At 36.8% G+C, this 26,583-nt stretch overlaps 1 protein-coding gene across 4 annotated transcripts in view; it reads right to left on the bottom strand.

The window, feature by feature from the left end:
- LOC123680482 overlaps nt 1–26,583 on the bottom strand; it is a 129,571-nt gene that overhangs the window by 27,521 nt on the left and 75,467 nt on the right. For all 4 annotated transcript variants that reach the window (XM_045618406.1, XM_045618403.1, XM_045618402.1 and 1 more), the window contains one exon: nt 2,764–2,826. In XM_045618406.1, the coding sequence (XP_045474362.1) occupies nt 2,764–2,826 (63 nt within the window). The remainder of the gene's footprint in view (nt 1–2,763; nt 2,827–26,583) is intronic.

Genomic DNA, 26,583 nt, shown 5'->3' with positions numbered 1-26,583 from the left:
GCAAGCAGTAGACAATACCTACCGCTATGGCAACAAATTCCATAAGTAATACAAAAAGCTGAATCACTCCAAAATAGTAATTTACGTAACAAGTCCGGAAAATAGGGTTTTTTTGGACGAATAGACAAAATTCCAGGACGAGCGTAAGCGAGTCCTGGAAGTCTGTGAGTCCAAAAAAACCATTTTCGGGCGTGTTGCGTACAATATTTTTTCGGCAACCATGTAGAATAACACTATAGCTGCTGCTTTCCATATTCTATTGCGATTGCGATCAAAAAACATGCAAATTTTTGACAACTAATTTCATATGAACTGTCAGCCGTTATCTCGGTTGCTTTGGATTCTATGATTCTTTTCCGGCCTAGTCCGGGAAGTACGTACTTTCCGGACTAGGCCGGGAAATGCTTCTTTCTCAGAGAAAAAGCGTCCAGGAAGTGAGCACTTCCCGGACGGTTGCCGAAAAAATTATTTTTCGATGATAGACAAAATTTTCGCAATTCATATATTCAGGCCCCCCTCCTTCTACGCCAATGGAAGAAGGCCGCTATGTAGCGTTGTAACCCCGAGCGTTGTGTGGGAGGTTTCACAGCGATCCAGTCGGTTTTCAATAAAAATCTATACTTCATATTACGAGGCACCATAATAGTGTAACATTATATCCTTCTATGTACACAGATTGAAGACATCCAGGCGATAAATTTCGATTTGGAAAAAATGGCTCAGGGGTATTATCCTGAGAGCTCATTGTTCAAGAGCGTTGCGCAGCTTTGGTACATCCTCTTAGATTAATGGCTGGAATATGAGATAAATGTCCTGCTAAGACCCGTTCATTACGGTCTGGGCAAAATTTTCACGTGTCGTCGAAAATAATATAATATTGAGAAAATTTATTCCAATGATATTTGAATTTTTTATTCAACGCAAAACTCAAAATGTTAATTTATTTGATATATAGGTTGTTCCAATATTAGAGATTCGAAGGAAAATGAGAGATTCCTTGGAGAATTTCATAGAGTAATAAACATAGATAGGAGGAGTATACGCAATTTTTACATGTCCCCAACATGGTTAGATTACGTTGTCGGATTGTGATATATTTTCAAATCCACAATTTTACTATATCATTATGAATGTATGTTATATTGAATGAAATATATTGATTTGAGTGATTACCGATTAAATATGCAAATTTGAATATTTGGAATCCGATATTTTTCCTAATGGTTGAATTTTTAATAAGCAGAATTTGTTTTAAAATTTCTCATAGATCTAGGTATTCCTTTCAATATATTTTGAGTTAATATGAAACTTTGATTCACTATCGAATATAAGAAGTGTGTTCTTTGTGGAGAAACTAGCGAATTGAGTGAAATATCGTATCAGTGATATGTCTTCATTTCCGCGCGCTTCATGTCAAATTTGATAATTCATGTTGGGGACAAAATTTACCTACTGAAAATGACATATGCTTCCTCTATCTATGTTTATTAGTCTGAGTATAATTTTAAGAAAAAAATTCCTATAAACATGAGCCCACAAACGCTTTGGTTTCGAGTTACAGGCTGTTTCATGTAGTCCTCTTTTTTGTGATTATAATACCATTTCGAATCTTCATTAATCTTCCCTGCAGATTAGGTAAATGAGTGTCAAAAGTTATAATTAATTTATTTATGACAGTTTTCTGACTGGAACGTGATAGTAATTTGGATTTTCCTGAGGATTACTAAAGAATCATTTGAAATTTTTTCTCAAAATCGGAAGCAGGTACAACAAAACAATAAGACACCAAAAAGTGTAGTACTGGATCAATTTTTTTTATATTTTCTAAATTACCAGTGGTCCAACAAAAAGTCATGGAGGAAAGAAGCGAACAATGTTTCAGAAAAAATATCACCCTGTAGATTTGCATTCAAAATCAGCATATCACATGATGAAAACTTTAAATTGGTATATTTACGCCAAATTTGAGTGGAATATTTTCTGAAGCAAAGATGCTATCAGAAAAAAAATTTCAAAAAAATATCTAACTTTGAAACATTGAAACCCTGTATCTCGAACACGAAGCACTTGCAGATCCATATTTGTAGGACTTTTTTTTCTTAAAATCACCAGAAGAATCTGTTATTTTTGTTTGTACCTCCAATTTAGGAACACCCTGTATGTAATCAATTCTGTGTTGAAGCTGATGAACGTTTAATAAGAAAATAACTATTCCATCATTCAACATTCGATGAACTTTCCCAAAAACTGTCACATTAGTTGATATTTAAGAAATCATAATTTTGAAGTAAGTTCCTACTCTATACGACCTTGCATTCCAACTTTTCTGTAATTATTTTTTTTATTTCCTTGATATGTTGCTCCGCAGGGTACGATATAAGATCCTCATGTGATTAACGTATACAGGGTAACCCATTTAAAAAGATTCACTGAAATAACTTCGCGGGGAGAGTATGAGTCAGAATATGTTTCAGATGAAAGTTTCTCAAGTCTTCAAGAGGGCATCGAATTTAGACATTCAATGTGACCTTGAAGTACATTTTGTTTTTCGTTTTTCTTAGTAAAAAACTAGGAACATTTGGCTTGACCGCTGACCTCATGTTATTTCTTTTCCTTTTCATCATATTCACTCCGATAGAACATAAAAGAACTATAAAATATATTTTGCAGAAAAATATTCTTCTTAATCGAAATGACCTCTGTTCTTCGATGACCTTGAATATCTAGATATTCGCTTAATTCGATAGAATGAAATGCACCTACCTTCGCTTCTAGTGTTTCCAGTTGGGCCATTCTAGGTTGTATCACACCAGGCTGAAGAGTGCTCTGAAAATAAAAATAATAATAGAATATTTATTTCGAAATTTCTTAAAAATAACAATACAATGTTTCAATGATTGAAACTAATCCAAAAACCACGAATGATCTTGCATCATGATAATGCGAGCTCACGCACATGATGACACATGATGCAACGAATTTGGACACACAAAAAATCAAATTATTGGGTTATCCGTCTTAGAGCCCCGATTTGGCACTGAATGACTTCTTCCTCTTCCCAGAAATTAAAAATAAACTTCGTGGATAACGATTTCCATCGCCCGGTTGAGGCCTTTAAAACGCATGTTTTAGAACTACCATCTTCTAACTGGAAAAAGGATTTCGAATGATGGTTCAACCGTACGCAAAAGTGTATAGATCTTGAAGACGATTATTTTGAAAAGCAGTAAAAATATTTAGCATCAAAATCGCTTGTTTATTTTTTTTATTCTCAATACATAAATAGTATACCATCTTCCAAGAAGTTTTACGCATTTACAACGCACATTTACAACAATAAACTGATTTATTATTATTATTATTACATATTATATTCAGTGAAGCTAAAAATCCTTTGAAATTTCAAAGATATAAATTTTATTATGCGAAACTGAAATCAAACACTTGTTTGGTAATATCCTTGCCGTGAATAACTGGATCACATAATAATCAAATTACGCGATCTGCCGTCACACTCTTCGCATTGAGAAACGACGACAGTGGCGCCAGCCTAGAATGCTCCACCATTCCAATATCCTACACCTGAATATCTAATTTCCCAGCTGATACACACAACATAATCCCATCAAAAATGAATAACGAACTCGTTCCATGCCATTATATCTGATGGCAATCCGAAATAAATCGCCGATAAACAAATACAGGATTATCCAATAAATATCCTCCACAACGCCTATATCTTGTAGAAACCAGATTTCGACGTGAATATTCTCGAAAATCTGCCGCCACAGCATGTGTTCATTAATTAGTGGACCTTGTGTGCACCTTACCAAGCTGGAATAGATGAATAAAACATCCACCTCGTCAGTACCACATCCGCGGAAACCACGGTTCGATTGAGTTTGAATGAAATATGCATTTGATGTGACCTCAGTCACACGATTTCGTGACTGAGGGCCATCGGTGGGAAGCGTGGAATCGCAGAGAGCTGGGGAAGACGTCTATGCAGATATTTATTTCCTCGTTTGGGAGTGACACGCTGCAATCACCCACGTAAACGAAAAAATAAAAGTCAAGCGATGCTATGTTTAGATGCCGTTATCTTAAGCTCTAAAGTTCAGTGTGAGCTGTTGGGTTTTGCTTATTATCGCTGGATATGTGTGTTATAATTGATGGATAAATCAAGAGGAAGAGTGGCAGAAGCAACAGTCACAGTAACAAGCATTATTTTAGTGCACATAAAATAGGTATCATTATTATTATTATTCTACATAAGTTGAGAGTTGAGGCAAAGTCTATAAATCAAGAACAATACATAAAATATATATGTTTGAAAAAAAGCAGTTTCAAGAGCGAGAGAGAGAGAGAAAAAGAAAGGGAGATAAAAAATTCAATATCCACAAGAAATTGCAAATAGTTTCAGAAGAATTCACAGACACTCTATTAACGATTGCCAAGGATAAACAGTTAAACACATCGAATGCATGGTTAGTTATAAAATGTGGCCTCTGATGGTGTCCTCAACCTTTTGGCAGAAAATTCATGATGAATTCAGTTGAAGAGTGTTTTTGCAGGAGTTGCTTAGTGTAAGCTTTGTGAAGGGTGTTTTTTTAGAGCTATAGAATTTTAAATTGCAATTAAACAACGATGGATTATTCAATTGACATGAATTTTATATATCCGCAAGATAATCTTGTGGCATTACATTTTAAATATGATTTCTGGCATATGACCGCCATGGCTGTCTCGGATGTAGTCCAATCTGGACGTCCAATTTTCGATGACTTTTTCCAACATTTGTGGCCGTATATCGGCAATAACACGGCGAATGTTGTCTTCCAAATGGTCAAGGGTTTGTGGCTAATCCGCATAGACCAATGACTTTACATAGCTCCACAGAAAGTAGTCTAGCGGTGTTGAATCACAAGATCTTGGAAGCCAATTCAAAGGTCCAAAACGTGAAATTAGGCGGTCACCAAACGTGTCTTTCAATAAATCGATGGTGGCACGAGCTGTGTGACATGTTGCGCCGTCTTGTTGGAACCACAGCTCCTGGACATCATGGTTGTTCAATTCAGGAATGAAAAAGTTAGTAATCATGGCTCTATACCGATCACCATTGACTGTAACGTTCTGGCCATCATCGTTTTTGAAGAAGTACGGAACAATGATTCCATCAACCCATAAAGCGCACCAAACAGTCAGTTTTTCTGGATGTAACGGTGTTTCGACATACACTAGGATTAGCTTCACTCCAAATGCGGCAGTTTTGTTTGTTGACGTAGTCATTCAACCAGAAGTGCGCTTCATCGCTAAAATGGACGTAGTGCGCGATACGTATTCCATACAGAACAATTATTTTCGAAATAAAATTACACTATTTGCAAGCGTTGTTCAGGCTGAAGTCTATTTATGCTGAATTACCAAACCAAACTGAAAATAATTCACTTAACAGCTGTTAAATCGGTCGCCATATTGAACAGTAATGCCAACTTAAAGTTATATACCTCGAAAAAAAACACCCTTCAATATACTATCCAGAACTCTCTTTGTGAGTTCTTAGAATCAAATTTGAAGTTTTTCCAGTTCACAGAAAATAACTAATATACACATAAGGTTGAACACCACTCTTATCCACGTAACATGTGTTCTTGTTATTCTTGTTCAACTCCGCTTCGACATCCATTTCATTCTATTATACTATCATCAAGTGAATAAGATTTGAACTACATATAGAGAAAACTCTTCAAATCGTACTGTGTACTGATGTTATCGATTAATTCTCAGAACAATCTCCTTAAATTTTATCGTTCATTCAATCCGAGTAAAACCACCACAGAAAGAGTACTCAACCGCATATAGTACTCGTACAAGACACGAGATGAAACTTAATCTCCTGATTTAGTATCCAGACCTCCTTATACCAGAAGGGTCATCAAATCCCTCCATATATCGCATTATATTCGTCCTATAAATTATACGAATCTCAAAGTTGCGGGGTAATGGCGGCGGGTATACGTGTAACTGGTACCCATTATAACCGGCCGTTATTACGACCTCAAGTCTGTCTGTCCGTTCATATTATTGACGTTTAATGTCTATATGAAGACTAGATTATTTACGATCAATTGCTCCCTGGTCTATTTTTATCTCGGTTATAACCGTACAGACGGGAGGAACAGATGCGCTTTCCATTCGCTGGATCTGTTCATTGTCTGTGATTAAAAAACTAGATGAACCAACGGGATACTTCCTCATTAAATATTGTTAAGAACTGCGGCAATTATGAAGCAAGAAATTTCGTATCTGAAAGTTTTCCTATGGATGATGGAAGGTTGTTGGTTAATAAGATATGAGGATATTAACTTTGGTACCAACCAGTGTACCAATCGTCCTCAAGGAAGTAACCATACGATTGTCTGGGAATTTTGTTAAAAACTTAATATCATTGTTTCTGAAGATGTCCATGTCGAAATACCGTCGAATGCAAGAAAAATTCCACTCAAAGCTGGCGAAAATAAAGTATTCGTACCCTTTCAGAGTACAACATACAAGGAATGACGTCAACAACAAGAAACAGGTGTACCACAAGGATCTGTTAAAGGTCTAAATAGTAACCTTAACAATTCGACTTTGTTCGTCAACATAGTCACCTCGCAAGATTGATACATGTACTCAAATGCCCTTCTAATTTATTAATACCTTTTCTGTAGAAAGATTCAACCTTGGCAATCACTTCTTCATTAGGACCAAATGTCTTTTCCTGGAGTATTTTTTTGAGGTCTGCAAAACAGCAGTAATCATTGGGAGCCAATTCTGGAGAATGAGCTGGGTGGCAAAACAGATGGAAGCGCAATTCTATCAATTTGAGTATGATTTCATCGATTTGTGACAAGATGGTCTTGGTGAAAGAAAATCTTTTCATTCTGCATTTGGAAAGTATCTCCTCATTTCTGCACTCAATCAATCCAATAACGTTATGTAATATTCACGGTTAACGGTTTCACCTTTGTCAATATAGTCAATGAAAAATATACCATATACGTCCCAAAATACAAATGGTTCTAAAACCACTTCTGAGACTGGCGCTGGAATATTCGGTACTGGCACCAAATGCTCATTCTTGTCAGGCCGCTGTCTTAATGTCTTTCAGGCATAGATATTTGCAATAGAAATATGTGCAGAAATAAACGTAGCAAGATACTATTAAAAATGTGGCATAGCGATATATTCTGATAGTCAAGCTGCAATCAAAGAACTTAGCTCACATATCATCTATTCTAAGATGGTATTGGTGTGCCGAAGAAAACTCAATGAATTAGGCAAAAATAACAAGGTCTTCTTAGTCTGGGTTCCCGGCTACTAGGGAATGAAGAGGCCAACTTCTTTCCAGCAAAGGAACATAAACCCCTTTCATTGGCCCGGAACCTTTCAGTGGTATATGCTAATATACATAGAAGAAAGAGTTTCAGGAGAAGGGAAAACTGAAAGAGAAGCACTGTGGCGGAATCTTCCTGGCTTGGATCATTTCAAAAAGTTTCTTCGAAACTTTGAAACTGCGAGATCCAAGAAGTATCTGGATCTCAGCAAGAAAATACTTCATCTCCTCACTGGATTCCCCACAGGTTTGTGATGTCATAAGAAACACCTCATGAGGATGGGTATAGCAGAAAATAACGAGTGCAGATTCTGTGGGGAGGAAAAAGAAACTCCGGATCACCTGGTGACGGAATGCCTCGCCATCGCTAGCCAACGCAAAACCTGCTTTGGACACGAAACTTGTAGAAGTGAGGAACCAGCCTCCTTGAAGCCATTCCAGATTTTGGAGTTCTTTGGAACTCTGGAATTGGAAGGCGAGCTGTAGATCACGTTATGGAGAGAAAAGCTCTGATGGGGGGCACAATAGACCATGAGGTCACAGTGAAACGGAACCTCCTTAATCAAATCTGAATCTAAATCTAATCTTGCGATATAAAGCTCTGTTATCAGCTCACAATAGGCTTCTCGAACTTCTCTAAATGTTCGATAGAACTATCGCATTGAAACAGATAACAAATATATCTAGATCGAGATGACTCTTATCTTGAATTTTAAATGGAATGCATTCTATCCCGACATCACTAGTATTATGTGATACCTCAAAATCTCAAAGCTTGTGCAATTCAAAAGAACCATTCGTATTATGTAAGCTATGTCTCATCATCATTTTTTCATTATTGAACCAACACCGTTATACATTGTTATACTGAAACAGATAAGTAATTAAAATCGAAAAAGCACACAGGTTTCTCATCAGAACGGTTTCGAAGATGTCTCCATCCATATAGAGTGAAATAATTTCCATGGAGACATGCGATCCCGAATAATTCGCATTCACCATCCTCCGATCCTGGGCAATAACAGTCGCATATACCGGATAAGAATAATTGAAAACGTGATGTGTAAAAACGCCAACTCCTTATCCAAGACTCCAATCCTATCCACGTTGTGGGAGGGCAAATCTCTATCTTCGAGATATTCCCCGGCTGTATCATATCGTTCGGAAAGAATTGCATATATGAGCCGTAAACATGAGGTGACATTCAGGAATCATTCTATGTATAGTTAGATATACAGGGTCATTCACCGCGATGGCCTATTAGACATTCATGGAAAATTAATTATACGAAAATACAAAAAGAAAAAGAAGTACAATTTCAAGTATGTAATACTATATTAATTATCTATTTGGTTAATGTATCAGCAAAAATTCCATCAACATAACCATTGTCAAACAGAAGATTTCTACGATATTACGTAGGAATCATAATCGAAAGTAACCCAAGGAGAATGCATGTCATCGTTCAATTCGTTCGTTTGTTTGTCATCTTGGGTTGAGTTATACGGTACTGATGATCCCTAACAAGGGTGTAACCGGTATATCTCTACTCTCCCTTGATGACATGCATTCTCCTTGGGTTACTTTCGATTATTATTCTTACGTAATATCGTGGAAGTCTTCTGTTTGACAATGGTTATGTTGATGGCATTTTTGCTGATACATTAACCAGGTAGATAATTGTTATGATATTATTACATATTTGAAATTGTACTTCTTTTTCTTTTTGTGTTTTCTTCATTCAGTACCAAGTATCGGTCATTTTATTTATTAAATTAATTATAATATATTTAATCATAATTTTGAGCTGGAAATTTGAATGTTGGTGTTTGAAACAATGATCTTTCTTCCCGAAATATTTTGAGATCTCTACAGAAACAGACTACTACTTTCTCATTTCAAATGGAACGCCCAGTATAAGTTTCTTTGATCACCCAGTATATTATTGCATCATTAGATAGCTTTTTTGATGCCAATTTCAGAAATATGTCATACCATGGATAAAAACTTAATAGTTCATGAGTTAATGGGATTCTTATGAGAAAAATTGTGGCGACGAGGACTTTTTTTTTGGATATTTCTGCAGAAAAAATTTGTTCCGAAAAAACCTTTTTCATTTCAGATTCTGCAAATACGTAGTATTATAAGTTAGTTAACAAGCAGAATTGATGCATTTGAGGCTCTGAAAAACCAAAAATAATAGTTGAAAAGCCTATCCATTCTTAGGGTGTCACTGATGCAGTTTTTGGGCTGGTGGTGTGATTGGACCTTACTTATTCAATAATGAAGCTAATGCAACTGTTACGGTGAATGGATTGAGTTACCGAGCTGTGATTGATGATTTTTCAGGTTGGGAATTGAATGATAGTGATCTGGGAGACATTTATTTCTAATGTCAATGATCCAAAATCGATTCAAGACCTTTAAGATGAAATTCGTGAAGTTATCGGGGACATAGGTACATCCGCAAATGTTGGAATTGGACATTGAAAATTTCATTAAAAGTATATGGTGCTGCAACCATAACAATGGCGGACATTTGGCTGATATCGATTTTGATCGTTACATTTTTCTTTGCGATGAAATGAACGTCCATTATTTCTCTTGAAATATACTCGTTTCTCAATAAAAATGAAATCTCCTATTGGGAAACACTCTTTATAATTTTGTTTCAAATATGGAGGTATGTAAAAAAAAACTTGAGTAACATACTTATAGACAAATATGGAGATCTGAAAAACCAATGGAACCAATTTCAACTCTTGGAACAGGTTGACAAACAAAAAAGTCCAGTATTAACCTGAAAAACAACTTTTCACCATTCTACAATCTATTTCGCATTCTTAGTAATTTCTGTTCCGCTACCATGGTATTTTTGGTAGTTTTTCTCTCACTGGGCCACTTAGGTAAGTGAAAGAACCACGAGTGGGTATTATTATTATTATTATTATTCTATAACAGAGTAAATTTGCACCGTTAAGCGTAACTAGAGCAGCTTTTTAGGAAGCGATCGCACTATCTATGATTTTTAAAATAGCACAGAATTCCAATTCACCCGGAGACTTCAACGTTCTAGCAAGCGACTAACAGATCTCAATATCTTCATTACTTATTAGGTACTGATTCCTACGTATCGAAAATTTTGTGATAGGGAAAACTGTTCTGCCCACCCACATTTGAAAAATTCACTAAACCATATAAGAATTAGAGAAAATAATGTATAAAACTCGTACAAAAGACTCGTTTTGCACATACGTATATTATAAATCACTATTCTATAATTCTGTGGCAAATCCCTTCATTCTGCCATACCTTATAGAACAAAATCATGCGGGAATATCTCAGTTTTACACAACCCTCTATTCAAGTAGTAAAATTTCTTAAGATATGGTTCTTTGTATATTCAATCGATTTTTCTAGTTTGGAAATAGAGAATCAAATTCTCAAGCTAGGAGAATGATTTTGAAATCAATCATCAATTAATTTGAACACAAAAATTCGGAAAAAATCAAGTATATTGTATCATTGTCCTAGAACATTACGAGGTCTAAATAAAAATGATAAACTAAAATTACTTGGTACATAGGCACAGCAAAAATTTTTTTTTTTAATATGGATAGGTATAGATAATATATAGTCTGATATTAATATGAAATATGGACAAACGAATCAAAGTAGTATTTTTTTTCGATACCATAGAGTAGATAATAAACATAGATATCTATAGGGAGTATAAGAAATTTTTACATGTCCTCAACATGGTTAGATTACGTTGTCAGATTGTGATATTATATTGAATGAAATATATTTGTTTGAGTGATTCCCGATTAAATACAAAATTTGAATATTTAGAATCCGATATTTTTCCTAATTGTCGAATTTCTAATGAGCAGAATATTTATTATTTTCTGTATCTAGTTGCTGAAATCCAAGGTTTGGCAACTTTTGCTCTCCTAATGTCATCGGTTGTTTCACGTCGTTTGAAGCGCTTGAAGTTTGTTTTCGGAATTTCTGATATATTTAGGTACTTATTTCAATATATTTTGAGTTAATATGAAACATTGATTCACTATGAGACATAAGAAGTGCGTTCTTTGTGGATAAACTTGCGAATTGAGTGAAATATCGTATCACTGATATGTTTTCATTTCCGCGCGCTTCATGTCAAATTTGAAAGTTCATGTTGGGGACGAAATTTGCTTACTGAAAATGACATATGCTCGCTCTATCTATGTTTATTACTCTGAGTTCGATACAAAGAACATTTAGATAATACTAGTTGTATTGACAACATCACTTCAAGAATTAATATTATATTAGTACCCCTCACAATTTACCAGAGTACAGATCTGTCTTAGCGCAGTAATGCACCAAGGAAACGCCGATGGGGCACGTTTCCTTAAACGGATGTAAAAAAATCTGCTTTTGTTGTAACGATCCTTTACTTCAACGAGACGCGTTGAATATCTCCATTATGACAGTATAAATGCGAAACACGCAATTCGATTCTGATTTTTTTTTCCAATAGATGGAAGTGTTTATGACTTTCCTTTGAATATCACTTGTAAATGGTTTCGAAGTCGATAGATGAATGAGGAAGAATGATGTTAATGGATATATGCTTGTTTATTCATTTGAACCACTCGAATAGCTTGAAGAATCAATTGACTCGATTCTCAATTGGGAGAATCAATGCAGTATTTCAAATGATTTCAGTTGAACCCTTACCAGGACATTTTTATTTTCTTATAACGGGTGTTTTTTTTCGAGGTATATAACTTTAAGTTGGCATTACTGTTCAAGATGGCGACCGATTTAACAGTTGTCAAGTGATTTATTCTCAGTTTGGTTTGGCAATTCATCATGAATAGACTCACGCATGAACAACGCTTGCAAATAGTGCAATTTTATTACGAATATAATGGTTCTGTGCGGAATACGTATCGCGCACTACGTCCATTTTATTTTGTTTAGCGATAAAGCGCACTTCTGGTTGAATGGCTACGTCAACAGACAAAAGTGCCGTATTTGGAGTGAAGCTAATCCTCAAGTGTATGTCGAAACACCGTTACATCCAGAAAAACTGACTGTTTGGTGCGCTTTATGGGCTGGTGGAATCATTGGTCCGTATTTCTTCAAAAACGATGATGTCCAGAACGTAACAGTCAATGGTGATCGGTATAGAGCCATGATTACTAACTTTTTCATTCCTGAATTGAACAACCCTGATGTCCAGGAGCTGTCGTTCCAACAAGACGGAGCAACATGTCACACATCTTGTGCCACAATCGATTTATGGAAAGACACGTTTGGTGACCGCCTAATTTCGTTTTGGACCTGTGAATTGGCCTCCAAGATCTTGTGATTTAACACCGCTAGACTACTTCCTGTGGGGCTATGTAAAGTCATTGGTCTATGCGGATAAGCCACAAACCCTTGACAATTTGGAAGACGATATTCGCCCTGTTATTGCCGATATACGGCCATAAATGTTGGAAAAAGTCATCGAAAATTGGACGTCCAGATTGGACTACATCCGAGCCAGCCGTGACGGTCATATGCCAGAAATCATATTTAAAATGTAATGCCACAAGATTATCTTGCGGATAAATAAAATTCATGTCAATCGAATAATCCATCGTTGTTTTATCGCAATTTAAAGTTCTATAGCTCTAAAAAAACACCCTTTACCTGGGTATTATGCACGTATACAGGGTGTCTGGGAAAATGTGGGAAATCTCTCAGATTCAGATAGAACATAACAAAATAAGATGACAAGTTCCCATCCATCATGTTTTTCCTAGCGGCCCTCCCTACGGAGATACGTCCTAAATGACGTCACTGGAATAAATTTCAAACACTTAATATAATTTGAAGAAAGTTTGATATGATGAACAGTAGTAATAGGACCTCTCAAAATACTCCCCTGTATATCCAAAAAAGTTAAAAAATATTCTCGCCTCAACTTTTCTGCGAATAAAGTTGATATTAATTATTACATGTGCCAAATATGGCACAACTCGCATTGATGGCATATAAAACATTTGCATTTATCAATTGTAGTCATACTGTCAAATCACTTTATCGTATCTCTCGTTGTATTGCGGCCGTTTGTCTTTCATGGCTCGCCTGTGATTGTTTCAGTCGGTTTCAACAACTCATAAGCTGTTCCTCCCAAATACTGAGCATAACCTTGGAACCGGTTTGGCCGTCGACGTGGAAGCATGACCGGAATATCCCCATAACTTTCTGCGCTAGGGATTATCGTTATGAACCCATTTTTCGTTTCCAGTAACGATGCGATACAGAAATCTCTTCCGTCTTCGCCTTGCAAGTAGCTGTTCACAAGTAAACAAACGCCGTTCAACATTTCTCGGCTTCAACTCGTCCGGCACCCAATTTCAGGCGTTTTGAAATGGCTTATTGTGTCACTCCCACTCCAAATGACCCTGCCAATTCTTGTGGCGTTTGACTCTAGTCTGGATCAAGTAATGCAAAAACCTTCTCTCTTCCACCGCCATGCAGGTCTTCAACGTCAAAATCACAGTTCTTGAAGCGTTGAAACCACTCTCGGCACGTTATTTCACTAATAGCGGCCTCACCATAGGCATTTGAGAGCATTCGATGAGCCTCAGCCGCAGATTTATTCATATCAAAGCAGAAGATTAAAATTCCCCGCAAATGACGAGAATTTTGCTCGTAAGCTGTCATGTTTAATTGAGAATAACTTTATGATCCAGACACAAATCGACTAATATTTCGATGGCGTAATGTTTACAAATACCTAAGCTTATTATATGACATCTACGATCTATTTATTTAGACTACCACTTACCGCTACAGTCATTTATTGCAAAACGGCGGAAGCAAAGTTGTACACCTAATAATTTAGAACCTTATAGTCTCAAAGATTTTATAAGATGATAGAATACCTAATTGTTTTGGTTGTAACACTTCCATTCAACTTTCATGTAACTGATTTTGGATTAATGCCATTTGAAAGAAATAGTTATTATTATTAAGCAAATTTTAGAGCGAAATATCTCCCTTAACAAATGAACTTTCCGAAGATAAGACAATCTGTCTTATCTTCGGAAAGTCAGATCCAGTCCGAAGATAAAACAATCTGTCTTATCTTCGGAAAGTTCAATAATTGAATGCCAATGTTATTGGAACTGGAATTAAAATTATTTGGATGAGCTAAGTGTCTATTCTAGGCTGTAAATTAGTCGATTTACTTTCAATTAATACTCGTATCATTAAGCAGGAAAACTTTGTTGATCGTTATATAAATAGTAATTTGTTTTACTAGGCCGCAAAGTAGTAGATTGACTGCCGCTATTGTTGGAATGGTTGGTTGCTATGGAAATGTATATGTCCATAATGATTATAGTTTGATAACTTATGAAATATCTGACAGTGTTTTGGAAAAATATCGGATCTATTTATATCATGGAGACAGTGATAGCAACTTACAAGTACTCCTCTAGAAATAAGGAAGGAGGCAAAAATATTGATTGTCAGAAAATGTTGAATGTTTTATTCGCATTGAGAATAATCACTTTGCTGTCTAAGCAGGAAAAGTAATACTTTGCTGATTGATATGTGTCTGCAAAATCAATATTTGCTGTCAATCGGAGAAAAAAAACTATTATTATTATTTTGCAGATTTTAAAGAGAAATATCTCCCAGAACAAATGCTCCAGATCGTCTCATCTTCGAAAAAGTTCAATTTTCAAATAATAACAATAATAAAGGTCATTATTTTAACCTCAGCGGAGTCAAGCTAGTAGGTTTACCATTTAACTGAGGACCATAAGATAAATCATAGGCGTAACGAGGGGGGTTATTAGGGATATAATTCCCCCCGATAGAAGAAAAAAAATTGCAAGTGACAATTGAAAAAAAAAACAAGAAATTATTTTGCTTTTTAAAAGTGGGGTTAGCCCCCCCATGAATCAACTCTAGTTACACAAAAAATTACGTCATAAATTAATCGATTTACTTCGAAATATACTTGTATCATTATCTGAGCAAGAAAACTTTGTTGATCGTTATATAAAAAATGATTACCTTAGATTCATAGCATTAAAAACTGGCAACTTTCCACAAATCACTAAAAATTCCAAAACGAACTTGAGTCCTTCATCTGCTTCAGTACGAATGTCAACACCTCGATATACCCTTTTCGGATGAACTCACTCAACAAGCAACTAGCTCAAACTACCCATTTGATCGGTATAATTCCCATTTTTAAATAATATGCGAGGTGCAATGGTAAAAAGGGGCTAAGGAAAGACCGTTGCGCTTCCTTTTCCGGCCACTTCATACCTGTTCTCAACCGACTGTATATAATGTTCGAGAAACAGGTGATCAATCGTTTCGGAAGACCTCCTAAAGGCCAATGAAAGTGGTATAAATTCCTTGGACAAAAACGGCGCGAAAGAATGATCTCCTTAACGTATACCGGATGATTTAACTATTAGTTAACAAACTGCACCAACGGTGTATTTGTGGAATTTGAAAAAAAATGTGAATAAAACTTGCTGCATCTTTCGCTGTTTATCGGAGATACATGGTGATCAAGTTTGAAATAGTTATTTTCCTAACAAGTGTGGAAAGTGATATTTTTCCGCAAGAGACAGCTGATGAGTGCGGAAAATGCACTTTCCTCATGAGTTAGGAACAAAATTTTTCCTACTAGCGTAATTAAAACACTTTCAGGAAGAGTTTTCCTCTTGACAACGACTAACGTTATAATATAAGAAATTATATTTTTGTGCGCTCAGCTGCATAGAGAAACGTTTGAATTTTATGATTGGCGCATAGAGACATGCCAAAATTTTATGATTGATCCGACTCTTTAATATTTGTATGTGGAAAAGTACTACTTTCCAAACGTCAATGCGTGTGGAAAGTAATACCTTCGAAACGCAAGTAAAAAAAAATGAGGAAAGCACTAACGTAGGAAACATCGAGAGCTTTTGAGCGCTTGCACTTTCAAAAATGGTTGTGCAGGGTGGGCCAAAGTAGACACTTTTGAATGTTCTTTTTCATATTAGAAAGACGGAACTGATGTCTGATGAGGGCCAATTTTCATGAAAATCTCATTGGCGGAAACTGCAACTCCACAGCTATCACTGTTGTCTGTTACATATTAACAGGGTGTTATTCGAAAATGTCCAATTTCAAAATATTGCTGTAACTTTTCTTCTATTGAAAATTTTTCATTTCTGTAAAAACATTCTTTAGGCAACTTTTTACGTAGAATTCAATGACTCTAATTGATTTTTCCGCAAACTCATATTTCATGAGATATCACTATGAAATGTCGATAGAGCTGAAAATTACCATTCCAAAAATTAGCATATTTGATATTTTTCTGTAATCATTTTCGATGTCCCAACAGGTGGCCAGCAAGGTCGCCTGACCTAACGTCTATGGACTTATACTGTTATATTTTTAGAATGGTGACTTTCAGCTCTATCGAAATATGTAGAAATATACGGGGTGTCCCATTTGAAAAAAAAATCATAGTGATATATCATGAAATATTAGTTCGCAGAAAATTCAATTAATGCCATTGAATTCTACTTAAATCTATACCACTAAAATCTATACCACCCTGTATATCATATCACATATATTTTGAAAGAGAAAAAAAGCGTGATATATTTGATATATAATGTAGATGTCAATACAATAAAACATAACATCATCGAAATATTGGTCGATTTGTATCTGCATTCTGCATCATGAAGTTATTCTCGATTGAACATGTCAGCTTTCGAGCCTAATTCTCGCCATTTGCGGGAGGTTTTAATTTTCTGCTTTAAAATGAAGAAATTTGTGGCTGAGGCTCATCGAATCCTCTCAAATACTTATGGTGAGGCCGCTATTAGTGAAAGAACCTTTCGAGTGTGGTTTCAACGCTTCAGGAACGGTGAGGTGATTATGACGTCGAAGGCCAGCATGGCGATGGAAGAGAGAAGCTTCTGGAAGATGCTGAATTGGAGGTATTACTTGATCAAGACTCGTGTCAAACGCCTGAAAGTCATGGAAATGATTCAGAAACAAGGGAATTGGATGCCCAACGAGTTGAAGCCGAGATATATTGAACGGCGTTTGTTTGCTTGTGAACAGCTGCTTCCAAGGCAAAGACGAAAGGGATTTCTGCATCGCATTGTGACTGGAGACGAAAAATGGATCCATTACGATAATCCCAAAAGCAGAAAAATCATAGGAATATTCCGGCCATGCTTTTACGTCGTCGACCAAACCGAATTTTCACGGTTCCAAGGCCATGATCAGTATTTGGTGGGACCAGCTCGGCCTAGTGTATTATGAGTTGTTAAAACCGGCCGCAATACAACGAGAGACATGATGAAGTGATTTTTCAGCATGACAATGCTCGACCCCATTTTGCGAAAGTGGTCAAGACATACTTGGAAACGTTGAAATGGCAAGTCCTACCCCCACCCGCCGTATTCTCTAGACGTTGCTCCTTCGGACAATCACTTGTTTCGATCAATAGTACATGGCCTGAACAAGTAAAAAAAATTTGAAGTTTTTTCAACGCGGGATTCATACGCTGCCCGAAAGATGGGAGAAAGTAGTGACCAGCGATGGACAATACTTTGAATCATAAATGTATAGCCAGTTATTTACAATAAAGCTTCGAAGTTCGGAAAAAAAAAGGCGGAACCAAAGTTGTAGACCTAATTATAATTTACATTAAAAAAAACACTAATTTGTGTTATAACTTCAAAACCAATTGCAATAAAAAATAAATGATTACGCCAATAAATTTGACCAGAAAAGTGCTTGTAGAATGTAACCATTTCATATTTATGGCACCAGTATCAAAGAAGTTGTGAGAATTTTTCATTTCACTCCATTCTCCAATTTTCTCTTAAAGCTTGGAAACAATGGTTGTCGCCAAATTAATTCACTCAAAAATCGAGCTCGAGAATGTGCCATTCATTTTTTTCAAGCTCAAAGGGATTCTGAAACCCCTCACTAGACATCTAATTTGGGACACCCGATACATATTGTTAACCTGTCAGTGATGAAAACGAAATAAATAAGTGTTGGATTCAAACCTACTGCCTTTTCCTCGCCTATGTATAAAATTCGCGTGTATACTGTGGTCGTCCAATTTTTGTTGTTTCCCAGCTTTGAATAACGAAGAATAAAGAATGATAGGTAACAGCAAGTTATGTGAGATGGGTGGGATATAATTGTATGGTATGGAGTTCGAGGATGGAACAAAAGCAAGTAATATGAGAACACTCCTTGGCATGGAGTTCAAGGGACACAAGAGTTATAACTTCTGGTCAGTTTTAAAAACCAGAAAAGAGATGGAGGCTGGTGATTTATAACCGATTTACCATTAGAATTTATGTTCTCTTCGCTCGTATCGATATTACTCTCGAATGTAGCATGTTGGAACCGCGATGGCTAGTTTTGTTTGGCATGAGATTAAGATTGAGTGATATGAAGCTGCTGGTTGGGGGCATATTTGTTCCTTTCGGTGAAAACTACAAACTTTGATTTTGGAAAAAAGGATTCAACGTAACAAGCCTCTCAACGGTTTCAAAGATGTTTTTAGAATTTATGTTCCCTTCGTTCGAAAATTTTTTGACAGTTCTAACAACAAATCAAATTTCGTAATTTTATGTCATATGAAACAATTTCACCCAATCATGTCAACATTACACTGAATATTTCCCTCCTGTCAAAAATTCTATGTAAATGGAATGCAATTATCGAAAATTACAGCAATAATTGCATTGTACGAAGCGAAATAGCACTGCAATAATTGTTCTGTTCATAGATGCATAGTTTCTATGCATTACACTCGTGAATCAAAATGACCGGATAATTTCGCATTCCAGCGTGTTTTCTTTGAAAAACTGCAGTTGGTCATTTTCATTTTTGAAAATGACCGAAGGTGGAGGGCCCTTTCTCCAAAAATGAGAATGAACCCATGCAGTTTTTATGACAACACGCTGTCATGCAAAATTATCGGTAATTTTGATGCACTTGTGCAATTACTTACGATAATTACATTGAGTGCAATTATTAATCACTATGACAACAATTGAGTGTGACAACTTCATTCCAAATAAATTTCAAAACGTCAGGTTTTGGCGATGCGTATGTTCCAAGTATAAAAAAGTATAAATGCGCTTATCAAGGAAAAATTCCCAGAAATTCAACATACAGTCACAAATATATTTGGGGAATATTTATGGATTTTTGCTGGGAACGAAAATATGAATTGAATGAACATAGGGGCTTAGAAGAATTTACGTTGATACTAAAACATTGGGCGGTCACTATGAGAAAGAAAGACGGGACCGAATATAAAGAAGCAACGGTGAAGACAATGTGGAACGTTTTGTGCGAATTCTTGTAAAAAATACTAGAATGACTATAACATTAGGATTTAACGTTTAACAATATATTATTCAAATCAGCCCGAGATGCCCACGATGCAATGGTTATAGATCATACAATACATTATCGAAATGCGCACTCGGTCAAAAATATTGCTGCTGCAACTGAAAGTGTTGAGGAAGATCCAAATTTAGCGATTCCTCAGCGCGCACAACATTTGGGCCTCTCTTACGTCAAGCTTTGGCGTATTTTACAACTGCATTTGCAACTCCTTATAAGGTTCTGTTAACACAAGAACTAAATCATATGTTGAACATGACGGGTGAAGGACGTGCTACCGAACGTGCGGAAATTATTTGCAGAACTTGTAAAAGAAAAGTAGTTTCTTTTGTAAAATGTGTTAATTGTGACAGTTACTATCATAGTGGGTGTGCTAAAAAGTTAAAATTACCCCGGATTGGGGAAAAACTCACAAAATGCTGCACGAATTCAGACTTCGAAGACGATAAAACCGATGGTTTTTTCGAAGCCCTTGAAAATTTATCAACTTCTTCTGATAACAAAATCGACATAAATATATTCAAATATGTCATAAGGCAGAAGAATGTGCTAATCAATGAACTAAATGATAAGATAAAATTGTTGAATCAGATGCTCGATATCACAACGCAACAGATGAGGTCGGAGTTTCCCAAAAAAATGGGGATTCCTTTACACGTTTCATCGGAAGATACGGGATTGTCGAAATACTCATCTCCAGTGGCGGAGCCAGCTCCGGTTTCCGAGGAAGATTCAAATCTGATTTCAGACAAGACTGGTCTAAATAGCGAATGTGCTAAAATAGATTCCAAATCTAAAGTTCAACAATCTAAAGACAAAACTGAATCATCTTCCAATAAAAACAACGATTGGCACAAAGTGACTCACAAGAAGAACACGAATCATCGTAAGTTCAGACCTTCTCTGGTTGTTGGAAGTTACGACGGAACCTCAGACGTTTCTGGAATTGAGAGGAGGATTGCTTTTCACGTGTCCAATCTGAAACCTGAAACCACTATTGACAATATTCGATCATTTCTTAACAAAAATTTCAAAGATGTGGGATGTGAGGCCATCAAGTCAAAGCGGCCAAATGAATATGCCTCCTTCAAGGTAACTATGCTAAGAAGTGAGAAAGAAAAGGCACTTGATGCAACCAATTGGCCTAATAATGCATCGGTCAGATATTTTTTCCACCGGAAAGTAGAAAACCAACCGATCTGCTTTCCGGGAAGCAGTACAGTGTTAGTCTCTTAGAACTAAATGTACAAGGGTTGCTCAATAAGTTCAACAATCTTGAGGTTCTGTTGGAAGATTTGGAGCCTCATATCATAAGTCTGGTGGAACATTGGTGTGATGAGACTGCACTGGAATCCGTGGCTGTTCCTGGTTTTGAGCTTGCTGCTTCGTATTGCCGTCCGAGCAGGATTCATGGTGGTTCGATGCTGCTTGTTCGGAGGGGTCTCCAGGCTGTGGATCTGGATCTTGGGAGATTTTCTGTGGAGATGCACTGCGAACTGTGTGCTTTGAGATTGAATATCGGTGCCTCTGTAGTGTGTGTAATTAGTGTCTACAGACCTCCTTCAGGTGATGTTGGGATATTTATAGATATTTTGGGGCATGTTCTGCAGGTTTGTAGTACTCTTAGCCCTGTAATATTTGTTTGTGGTGATTTTAATATAAATTATCTTGACGAATCTTGTAACCATAGGAAGATGCTATATGACTTAATTAGTAGTTTTAACTTGAAGATAACTTGCCTGCAGCCAACTAGAATTTCTGTCGATGGTAGGGGTAATAGATCTGAATCTAAAATAGACTATATTTTGACCACTGTTGATGCAAGTGACTTCACGCCGACTGTTTTCGAGGGCAATATTGCCGATCATATGGCATTTTTGTTGAGGTGTACATTTCGCGGCGATCCACCTCCACCGGTCGCTTATGCATGTCGTAGAATAAGAGATATTTCGACGAGCAATTTGTTAAATTTGCAGTTTAATAGTGGTTCCGGGAACTTTGACGAAATCTATCATATAAACGAGTTGGATGTTTGCTTTGATTCCTTCTCAAATATTGTGACTTGGCTTGTGGATAAATATTGTCCCATAAGATCAATCAGACGTGCGTCAAGTAATCTTTACCGTTGGATCACACCAGAAATTCGTCGAGCCAGTGTAAACCTAAAGTACTTGCATTGGGTCAGACTAAACATGCACACACAAGAAGCTGCGAACACCTACAAGAGAGCTAAGTCCGATTATAGTGCTTTACTAAGACAAGCCAAGTACAGTTATAATACCAATCTCATTGAATGTTCTAGTAATAAAAACAAAACGGTTTGGAATTTAGTTAAAACTATTACTGGACGCGAAAATTTGAGTTCAAAAAAAATTAATTTGAATGTCAATGACGTTACCATATCGGAACCGCAAGAAGTCGCAAATGCTTTTGGCACTTATTTTTCATCAGTGGTAGTTTCTACGCTCGATGAATACTTCGGACCCGTTCGGTCATTGTCTTGCACATCTAAGATGGTGTCAAACGGAACTTTTTTTTTCTATCCAGTGAGCGAGGAGGAAGTAATTTCGACAATTACGAACTTAAATAATAAAAGTAGTACTGGACTGGATCACTTGTCTACGAGAGTAGTAAAAGCTATGAGCTCAGCTATCGCAAGACCACTTGCACATATCGTGAATTTGTCAGTTGCTTCCGGTAGGTTCCCGACGAGGTTAAAGATCGCAGCTGTAACGCCAATTCACAAAAAGAATGCTATTGATGATATAACAAATTATAGACCGATTTCAGTACTGAGCGTGTTTTCTAAGATCATTGAAAGGATTGTTCATAACAGAATCATGAATTATTTAAATAAATTCGATATTATCTGTAAAAATCAACACGGTTTCAGAGTAGGACGATCTACTCAGACGGCAGCAGGTGAATTTGTCCAATGTGTCTATGAACGTTTAGACGAGGGATTGTTTGTAGCGGGATTATTTTTTGACCTCGCGCGTGCTTTCGAGAGTCTTGGGCTTGGTTTTGTTCGGACCAAGTTGTATGATTTGGGTTTCCGGGGTGTCTTTTTAGACTGGATAATGTGTTATCTCTCGGGAAGATCATTTTATGTGAGAGTTGAGGGCTCATCCTCAGAGAGATTTCCTGTTGATATTGGGGTTCCTCAGGGCTCCGTGTTGGGACCTCTCATTTTTTCACTTTTCATTAATGACTTACCTAAATACGTTGGGGCATCCTTTTTGGTATTGTTTGCTGATGACACGTCGATGGTGGTAACGGCACGGAGCGTTGAGGAGCTTACTGTTAATTGCGGCCTGATCATGCGTGACTTTTGTTCCTGGTGTCATTCGAATAATCTAATGGTGAATATATCCAAGACGGAATGCTTATTTTTCAAATGTAGTAATCGCTCGAATCATCCTTTGACCATTAAATATGATCATGAAACATTAACCTCAAAGTCCGTCACTAAATTTTTGGGTGTCTATGTCGATGGCGGACTCAGATGGAGCGATCATGTAGATAACCTCAGCAAAAAGTTGAGCAAATCATACTTTGCTATAAATAGAGTGAAAAATTCTCTTCCTTTGACATCCTTATTTAATGTTTATTACAGCCTGGTATACAGTAACATCAGTTATAACATTATTTTGTGGGGAAATTCGACAGATGCCGGCCGTATTTTCATTGCGCAAAAGCGCATTATTCGCATGATGCTCGGTCTGGGTCCGCTTGAGTCATGCAGACCCGCCTTCTTAAAATATAGAATTTTGCCTCTCCCTTGTATATTTATCTTGAGTTGTCTGATATACGTTAGAGATAACATTTCCCTGATGTCAAAATTTTCGGATCATCATAGTTATGGCACCAGGAATGATGATATGTTGTGCTTCCCCAGGCATAGAACTACCAAGTTCGAGAATTCTCCGCTGTACCAGGGCATTAAGTTTTTTAATCACCTTCCCAAAAATGTTAAACGCCTGGACTCTCGAGAGTACAAAAAAACTATTAAGTCAATGCTTTTGAAAAAATGTTTTTATAGTGTTACTGAATTTCTGAATGACAAACTGTCCTGATGTCAAATTTCTTTCTTTTTTATGTATTTGTATTTATATTATCTGTATATTGTACTTTTATATATCTACATATTTATTTATTAGTGCCAGTATATGTCGCATTATATTGTATTTAACTGACTTATCTCATACATAATTTGTCCTAAGAGATTCAATAAATTATTTATTTAATTATTTATTTATTTATTTATTTATAAAGCAAGCTGATCATAGAATGTGTAGAATATATGCTGATTGGGGTACTTGAACAACAGCGACGAAGAACATTTTTCACTCGGTGGCTATGTAAACAAGCACAATTGTTTTGTATGGGGCAGTGGAAAATCTTCAGAGAGACCATTACCAGCAAGATGGTGCAACAATCCACACAACACGACCAGTTTTGGCTTTATTGCAAAAATTTATGTGATTTATCGCCTTTAGATTTTTTTGGGGGTTATGGGAAATGTCGTGTTTATGCCGATCTGAAAACCGCCAGGTTATTGAAATGTGCCTGCAAGTTAACAAAAATTTACTCGCAAATAGCAAATACTGTAAGAGATCTCACGAAGGACATTTAAATGGTGCTGTATCTACACATAATATTAGGTGTACAACTTCGCTTCCGCCGTTTTGCTATAGATGACTGTAGCATTGAGTGGTAGTCGAATTAAATAGATCGTAGATGTCACACAATAAACTTAGGTATTTGAAAACATAACGCCATCGAAATATTAGTCGATTTGTGTCTGCACCATAAGTTATTCTCGATTGAACATATCAGCTTACGAGCCAAATTCTCGTCATTTGCGGGAGATTTTAATTTTCTGCTTTAATATGAAGAAATCTGCGGCTGAAGCTCATCGAATGCTCTTAAATACCTATGAGGAGGCCGCTATTAGTGAAAGAACGTGCCGCGAGTGGTTTCAACGCTTCAAGAACGGTGATTTTGACTTTGAGAACCAGCATGACGGTGGAAGAGAGAAGGTTTTCGAAGATGCAGAATTGGAGGCATTACTTGATATAGACTCGTGTCAAACGCAACAAGAATTGGCAGGATCATTGTGAGTGACGCAACAAACCATTTCAAAATGCCTGAAAGACATGGGAATGATTCAGGAACAAGTAAATTGGGTGCTGTTCGAGTTGAAGCCGAGAGATGTTGAACGGCCTTTATTTGTGAACAGCTGCTTGCAAGGCAAAGACGGAAAGACTTTCTGCATCGCATTGTGACTGGAGTCGGCGGAAGCAAAGTTGTATTAAAAATGAAAAACAAACATCAAGTCAAGATATGTTTATGAAAAGTACCAGCGAGTGCCAATTATTTAAAAAACGCCAAATGAAACTTGAATAATTATACCTCTTGCGGAAATTGTAGACGCGGCACAAGTACGGAAGCTTCTAATTTCTTCATCTCGTCCAGCCGGCATATGAGGATGGCCGCAGAAACAGTAATTCATCTCAGCCACATAAGGCATGTTGTGCTTTTATTTCAATTTTTCATAAACTTCCGAGAAAGCTGAAACAGCTCATTCTCATCAGATCCAACCTGTACTTCTGCACGAGAGAGTCTACATTCTTTGGTTGTTAGGTACCTTATATAGTCGGAAGATTAATCTCAATAGATTCCATCCATTTCCATCAGCAATTACACCATTTGCACATTAAAGGGTATTTAGAGATCTCATTTTTGAGCGCTCGTTCCCTGAACTGATTGCTGTATCGTTTCGTCGCAATGTTTGTAATTTTCGATTTTGAACAGGGTATGGTCTCAAATGATGAGGTTGGACTCATTAATTACGAATTCGTCCCAAAATTTGATCATGTCCGGCTTAACATTTACAGGATAGGTTCGGATCTAGGATACCGCCGGTGAATTCGTTAAGCCCATCAGATTTTGGATGCAAAAAGGCCTTACATAGGGTGTTTTTTTTTCGAGGTATATAACTTTAAGTTGGCATGACTGTTCAAGATGGCGACCGATTTAACAGCTGTCAAGTGGTTTATTCTCAGTTTGGTTTGGCAATTCATCATGAATAGACTCACGCCTGAACAACGCTTGCAAATAGTGCAATTTTATTTTGAAAATAATGGTTCTGTGCGGAATACGTATCGCGCACTACGTCCATTTTATTTTGTTTAGCGATGAAGCGCACTTCTGGTTGAATGGTTACGTCAACAAACAAAACTGCCGCGTTTGGAGTGAAGCTAATCCTCGAGTGTATGTCGAAGCACCGTTACATCCAAAAAAAAAAATTATTGGTCCGTACTTCTTCAAAAACGATGATGGCCAGAACGTTACAGTCAATGGTGATCGGTATAGAGCCATGATTACTAACTTTTTCATTCCTGAATTGAACAACCATGATGTCCAAGAGCTGTGGTTCCAACAAGACGGCGTTTTGGACCTGTGAATTGGCCTCCAAGATCTTGTGATTTAACACCGCTAGGCTACATTCTGTGGGGCTATGTAAAGTCATTGGTCTATGTGGATAAGCCACAAACCCTTGACCATTTGGAAGACAACATTCGCCGTGTTATTGACGAAATACGGCCACAAATGTTAGAAAAAGTCATCGAAAATTGGACGTCCAGATTGGACTACATCCGAGCCAACCGTGGCGAACGGCGGTCATATGCCAAAAATCATATTTAAAATGTAATGCCACGAGATTATCTTACGGATAA

This window comes from Harmonia axyridis, chromosome 5 (genome assembly GCF_914767665.1).
Source record: "Harmonia axyridis chromosome 5, icHarAxyr1.1, whole genome shotgun sequence".
Classification (NCBI taxonomy): domain Eukaryota; kingdom Metazoa; phylum Arthropoda; class Insecta; order Coleoptera; family Coccinellidae; genus Harmonia; species Harmonia axyridis.
Note: the sequence above shows the minus strand (reverse complement) of the source record. Positions and strands in the feature narration are given on the sequence as shown.